The 7,375-nt window shown below is 37.1% G+C and overlaps 1 protein-coding gene across 1 annotated transcript; it reads left to right on the top strand.

Moving 5' to 3' along the window:
* Positions 1-1,449: 1,449 nt before the first annotated feature.
* Positions 1,450-2,385, top strand: LOC102831348 (olfactory receptor 7G2-like). The gene has a single exon (XM_006877460.1). It carries the CDS (start codon positions 1,450-1,452, stop codon positions 2,383-2,385), a length of 936 nt encoding a protein of 311 aa, XP_006877522.1.
* Positions 2,386-7,375: the final 4,990 nt, after the last annotated feature.

Below are 7,375 nucleotides of genomic sequence, written 5' to 3' on the forward strand. Positions count from 1 at the left end.
TGAACTATAATAACAAGGGATAAAAATCAAAATAATAGGACATTTAAATGGAAATAAGATATTAATAGGGCAGGTTTTGAAAAACAACTGAAAATGAAGAAGCAGAGTCATGGACATGAACTCTTGGCCTGCTCACTCCTGCAAAAGATAGTGAGCGAGGTTCCCATCTCATCATGAAGTGCACCAACTCTGTTCTTCCATGCAGATGAGTTGATTGCACTTGGGCACAATGGTTCTTGCTCCAGAAGAGTGAACCTCCACATGTATTCCTAAGACCAGCAGCAGCTGCATTTGAGAATTTGCTAGAAAGCAGAAAACTTGAACCATAGAGTCCCAACTCTAAGTGTTGGACTCAATAATCCCTCTTTGAATTCTGATGAGAAGTAGAACTTGCAAACCAATTATCTAAAATGCAAATGTAGAGTCTGTTGCTAATTTAAAGATTTGGTTAAGTTACCAAGAAAAAAAGTCATGTACTTTTTTCTGTTTTATTCCAGTTAGCTGACAGTGTGAAAAAGAGTACATAGTCAATAAATACTCTGTGATCAGAGAGTACCAGGTGCTTTTAAGTCAGTTCTCATACACAGAGACCCTGTGTACAACAGAACAAAAGGTTTTCAGGTCCTGCAAGAACTTCACAATCATTGCTATGTTTGAGTCCACTGTTGCAGCGACCACATCACTCTATCTCCTTGAGGGTCTTCCTCTTTCACTGATCCTCTATTTAACAAGCATGATGTCTTTCTCCAGGAACAGCCCCTCCTGATGACATGTCCAAATTATGTAAGGCAAAGGTTTGCCATCATCTCTTCTGAAGAGTATTCTGGCTGTATTTCTTCCAAGACAGACTTGTTTGTTCTTCTGGCAGTCCTTGCATGATACATTCAATATTCGTTGTCAACATTATTGTTTAAAGGCATTAATTCCTCTTATGAGCTTCATATTCAGAAACTGGGAGACCTTTAAAACCATGGAAAATACCTGGGTTTTTATTCAGGTGGTTTTTAGAGAGATTAAATAATGGGACAAAGAGAAACACACAGGGAACACAGAAGGTGGAAAGTAGGAAGGTAGAAGGTGACAGACAAGAGAAGGGAGAGAAAGAGTCAGAGGGAAGGAAGTAGCGTAGTGGTTACGAATCGGGCTGCGAACCTTAAGGTCAGCAGTTCGAAACTACCAGCCGCTCCGCGGGAGAAAGATGAGGCTTTCTACTCCCGTAAGGATTTACACCCTCGGAAACCCTGTACAGGGTCGCTATGGGTCGGAACCGACTCGACGGCACTTAACAACAACAACAACAAAGAGAGGAATGCAGTGAAGAAAGATGTGTAACATTCACTTAATTTTGCAATATAGATGTAAGAGTTTTGTTTTTTGTTGTTTTTAAATAAGCAATTCTTGTAAATCTGTTTCTGTCCGATCATTTCTATCATTAGACACAGCAGCAGCATGATATCAGTCAACCAAACTGGTGTGGCAGGATTCTTCCTCCAGGGTCTCTCAGAGAACTTAGAACTACAACCCTTCCTCTTCGGACTCTTCCTGATAGTGTACCTGGTCACCGTGCTTGGGAACCTGCTCATTATCCTGACCATCAACTCAGACACCGGCCTCCACACACCCATGTACTTCTTCCTCTCCAACCTGTCCTTCACTGACATCTGTTTCAGCACCACCACGGTCCCCAAGATGTTGATGAACATCCACACACAGAACAAATCAATCAGTTACACAGGCTGCCTCACCCAGGTTTGTCTCATCCTGATTTTTGCAGGCATGGAGAATTTTCTCCTTGGAGCAATGGCCTATGACCGCTATGTGGCAATTTGTCATCCACTGAGGTACATGGTCATTATGAACCCCTGCTTCTGTGGCCTGCTGATTCTACTCTCCTTGTTCATTAGTGTAGTGGATGGCCTGCTCCACACTCTGATGGTGCTGCGGCTATCCTTCTGTGCAGATTTGGAAATCCCTCACTTCTTCTGTGAACTTGCTCAGGTCATTAAACTTTCTTGCTCCAATACCCTCATTAATACAGTCCTGGTCTATTTAATAACTACCATATTGGGTGGTGTTCCTCTCCTTGGGATTATTTTCTCTTACACTAAAATTATCTCTTCTGTTCTAAGAATGCCATCAGCTGGTGGAATGTACAAAGCTTTCTCCACTTGTGGCTCTCACCTGTCAGTTGTTTTCTTATTCTATGGTACAGCTTTTGGGGTGTACATTAGTTCTGCAGTTACTCATTCTTCTAAGAAGATAGCAATAGCCTCTGTGATGTACACTGTGGTCCCTCCAATGATGAACCCATTTATCTATAGCCTAAGGAACAGAGACATGAAGGGGGCCTTGAAGAAACTCCTCTGGAGAACACCTTTTTCCTGATTTTGTCATCTGCCTTGGTTTGGGCTTTTAGAATGAGTCAAAATGAAACAATACTGGGTGAATCAGAATGTTAGACTCTTCTAATTTAAAAAAAATAAAAGTTTATTTTTAACATCTTGAAGACAAAAATCTTTATATGCTTATTATTAATTTAAAACATTTTATATGTTTATGTTTTTATTTATATAAATTTCTTTCTTGTGACAATTTTCACTTTGTTTGCAAGACATATGAAAACATTTCTTTCTGTCTGTCTACTTTGGTAAATATATAAGCAAAAAAACACTTGTCATTTGGATATTGTTCACATATAACATTCAGTGAAATGGATTACATTATTCATGTTCTACTATAATAATCATTATCCATTTTCAATTTTTCCATCACCCTTAACTCAGTCTCCCGTAAGCAAAGATTCTCCTTTTCTTTTGTCTTCCTCAGTGCTCTGATAACTACTAATGAACTTTAATCTCTATGGATTTACCTTTTCTAGGTATTTTATACCTAAATCCCAGTATGATCCGAATGGGGTAATAGTGTTGGTCCTTTTGTTACTGACCTTTCACTCAACTTAATGTTTTCAAGAATCATCAATGTTTTAACATGTATCAGAACTTAATTTCTCTTTATGATTGAGAGTATTCTACTCTATGTAAGATATTTTGTTTATCGATCTGTTGATGGACAGCCAACATGTTTCCATCTTTGCCTGTTGTGAATAGTACTGCAGTGAACATTGGTGTACAAATATCTGTTTGTTTCCCTTTTTTTTCAATTATTTTGCTACAATGTTTATATGCCATAATGACTAATAGCAATAAACACGCTGCTATTGTTGTTGTTACATGTCATCAAGTTGGTTAACTTCAGTAGAATATTATAATAAACATAGGTTTGGAAAATAACTTTCCTCTTCTCTAGTTTTGTGATATTTGAATGGTTGCATACTAGGACTGACTAGTTACCATCAAGTTTACCAGATAGTTGCACCACTTGCAGACATCATCTGCCAGAATGCTTACTAGAATTTAGTGTTTTTTGTTTTGTTGAGTTGACCTTTCCAATGAATCATCCTTTCACAGTGTAAAGCCTGAATTGGAACATATAGTCCCCTTCTTCAATTATTCTGTAATGAGTGGAATGGGATTCTCATGAGTAAATTTGATGAATCATCTAGAATAGCTGTTCTCCAATTTTAATATGTATAAGAACTGGAGAATTTGTTAAAATGCCGATTTCTGACCTAAACTCAGAGATTTTAGCTCCATAGTATGAGATAGACCCATGAATGTGAATTTATAGCAAACATATCATTGTTGTTGTTTGGTGCCAATGAGAAGTTTCTTACTCATTGAAGTCCTATGAATAACAAAATGAACCATTGTCTGACCCTGCACCATCCCTAAGACTTGTTGCTATGTTTCAGCGCATTGTTGCTGACATTGTGTCAATCTACCTTGCTGGGAATCTTCCCTTGAAAGTTAAGAACCTAGAGAGTCTTTGTTCTGTTCATCATTAAATTCCATTATGTTAAGCATCACTTTTAAAGATAGCTTCTAGACTTGTATCTAAGGCATTTGGTATGGCAGTTGTGATAGACTTAGATTAATTGCAGAATTTTGGGACATTGTTAAAATTGCAGCGTTCTGGACCCCATTCAAGGGCTAGTGACTCCAGATCCTGGGGACCAGTCAGTATCAAAATCAAGGTTAATAACACCATTGTGAAGTATTGAGGAACCATATTTTGGAACCATATTTTCAATACTGGAGTATATTTGAAATTTGGTGTATGAAATTTTAATTGTGAAATATGAGTATAACATGTACAAAACATTTGTGTGATTTATCTGTAGTTTTTGTAGAATGTTTGAATAATAAAAACACATGTACTCATCACCTAAGTTGGATGCTCACAGAACCAACAGATCTGTGTTGGAAGAAGTACAGCCAGAATGCTCCTTGGAGGCCAAGATGGCCAAACTTCGTCTCTCATACTTCAGACACATTGTCAGGAGTGACCAGTCACTGGAGAAGGATCTCATGTTTGGTAAGGTGGCAGGTCAGAGAAAAAGAAGTAGACCCCCAGTCAGATGGATTGGCCAAGTGGAAGCATCAATGGGCTGAAACATGGCAACAATGGTGAGGTTGGCCCAGGATCAGGCAGTGTTTCATTCTGCTGTGCCTAAAGGTCGCTATGAGTTGGCACTGACTCGATGGCACCTAACAACAACAATAAGCTGGAAAATATACATTGAAAATAATTTTAAAATTCCATTTTGAGACTCTCTCAGGCAATTCACACATCTCCCACTCCTCGGAAATAACCACTATCCCTATTTAAAATTTTGTATTTATATTTTTATGGCTGCACACTGTAGGAGAAGTACTTGACTGCTAGCCACAAGATTGGAAGTTCCAGCCTACCACCTGCTTCATAGGAGAATGAAGAGACTTTATGTAAAAATTTACAATCTTAGCAATCCTATTCAGAGTCACTATGAGTCTGAATTTACTTGATGGCAGTGAATAGTGATTCCTTATTTTGGGTTGAATCCTATGCAATTGCCAGAATTATATTGTTTGGGTTCTACAAAATTTCCATCTTTATACACTTCAACATAATATATTTTCCTCATGCATACATTTCCACGAAATCATAAGTACCGTCTATGAAAAACCAACAACTAACATTGTACTTAATGGACTAGAAGATTTCCTCTAGGGTTAGAAGTAAAAATAAAGGATGTTTACTCTTTCTATGTCAGTGCAACCTGTGTATGGAAGTTTTAGCTAAGGCAATTATGCACAAAAAAGAGAGAGAAAAGAAAGGATTTCCAAATTGGAAAGGAACAAATAAAACTATCTCCATTTGTAGATGATATGACAGATGACATAGGAAAAATCCTAAAGATTCTACTAAAAAAAATATTTGGACTAATAAACATATTCAGCAAGAAAGCAAGATACAAGATCAATACGCAATTATAAATTGTATGTCGACATATTTGTAATGAACAACCCAAAAACAAATTACGAAAAAAAATTTCATTTACAAAAGCATAAAAAAAAACACTTAGGAATAAATTTAACAAAAGAAATGTAAGACACATTAACATGTATAAAGCATAATTGAAATATATTTAAGAATATGTAAATAATGAAATGCAAGTAAAATCTTGCTAAAGATAATTCAAATATGACTACAACTGTACCATGTCAGGGACTTGCCAGAGGTTAAAACTGGATTCAGAAGAGCACAGAAAATGATGGATAACATGCTGATGACAGATAAATATTGGCTGACAGCAGAGAATACCAGAAAGATGTTTAGCTGTGCTTTACTGTAAATCTTTATGGGAGCAGAAAGCTTCATCTTTCCCCCCTGGAACAGCTGGAAATCCCCCCCCCCCCGGAACTGCTGACCCTGAGGTTCGCAGCCCGATTCGTAACCACTGTGCTACCAGAGCTCCTTGTAGAGTGTGAGTATTCCGGAACACTTAATTGTGCTCTTGAAGAACGTTTACGTAGAACAAGTGGAAATTGTTTGAACAGAACTAGGAAACACTGAATGGTAGGAAAGGTGTGAGCTAGGGCTGTACACTTTCACCATACTTGTTTATTTTGCATGCTGAATAGATAATTTGAGAAGCTGGTTTATATGAAGAAAAATATAGCATCAATGTTGGAAGAAGACTCATTAACAACCTGTGATATGCAAACAATACAATCTTGCTTGCTGAAAGTAAAGAGAACTTAAAATACTAATGAAGATCAAAGACCACAGCCTTCGGTATGGATTCCATCTTAATGTAAAGAAAACAAAATCATCACAAGTAGACCAATAAACAACATCAAGAGAAGACATAAATTGTCAAAAATTTTATTTTTCTCAGATCAACCATCAACACTCACGAAAACAGCAGTCAAGATATCAAACAATATGTTGCATTAATCAAATATGCTACACAAAACCTGTTTAAAGTGTTGAAGAGAAAAGACGTCAGTGTGAAGACTAAGGTCTGCCTGACTCAAGCCATGGTATTTTCAATAGTCTCATATACATGTGAAAATTGGACAATGAATAAAGAAGACTATAGAAAAATTGATGTACATTTGTTATGGTGTTGGAGAATATAAAAAATGTCATGGACCACCAAAAGAACAGACATCTGTGCTGAAGAAGTATACCCCGAATGCTTGTTAGAAACCAGGAAGGTCACACTTCATCTATCATAATTTGGACATATTATCAGTGGCACCAACCAATGGTGAAGGATATCATTCTTAGTAAAGTGGAGGGTCAGAGAAAAAAAGGCAGATCCCTAACAGATGGATTCACACAGTGGCAGCTGCAATGGGATCAAGTGTAGCAAGATTGTGAGGGTAGCATAGGACCAGGAACCATTTTGTTCTGTTGTGCATTGCATTGCTGTGAGTCAATACTGACTTGGCAGCACCTAACAACAGCAATAACAACAATAAATATTTAGGAAAAAAATGCCACGTTCATGAATTTGAAAAGTTAATGTAGTTAAAATAGCAATAATCTACAAAGTGATATGCAGATTAAACAGTCTCTATCAGGTTTTCTGTTTATTTCTTTATATATATTGACAAACTGATTCTAAAATCCATATGAAGTTACAAAAGGACACAGAATAGTCAAAACAATCTTGAAAAGGAAGAACCAAGTTGGAGAACTCATATTTTTTTATTTCAAAACTTACTACAAAACAATGATAATCAAGATAGTGTGACAATGGCACAAGGATAGAACTATATAGATCAATACCTTAGAAATGAAAGTTTAGAAAATAACATATGCTTCTGAAAGAAATGAAGAAAAAACTCTGGCATTGAGATGCAATATTGGAGGATTCTATGTACAAAATTTGGAAGACAACTGTCTGGCCGACTGATTGGAAGGGATCAATGTTTGTGCCCATTCCAAAGAGAGGTGACCCAACGGAATGCGGAAATCATCGGAC

This window comes from Chrysochloris asiatica, unplaced genomic scaffold (assembly GCF_000296735.1).
Source record: "Chrysochloris asiatica unplaced genomic scaffold, ChrAsi1.0 scaffold00502, whole genome shotgun sequence".
NCBI lineage: Eukaryota > Metazoa > Chordata > Mammalia > Afrosoricida > Chrysochloridae > Chrysochloris > Chrysochloris asiatica.

Excerpts from the sequence above, each read along its gene's own strand:
- LOC102831348 (XM_006877460.1), top strand. The coding sequence starts at position 1,450 with ATGATATCAGTCAACCAAACTGGTGTGGCAGGATTCTTCCTCCAGGGT.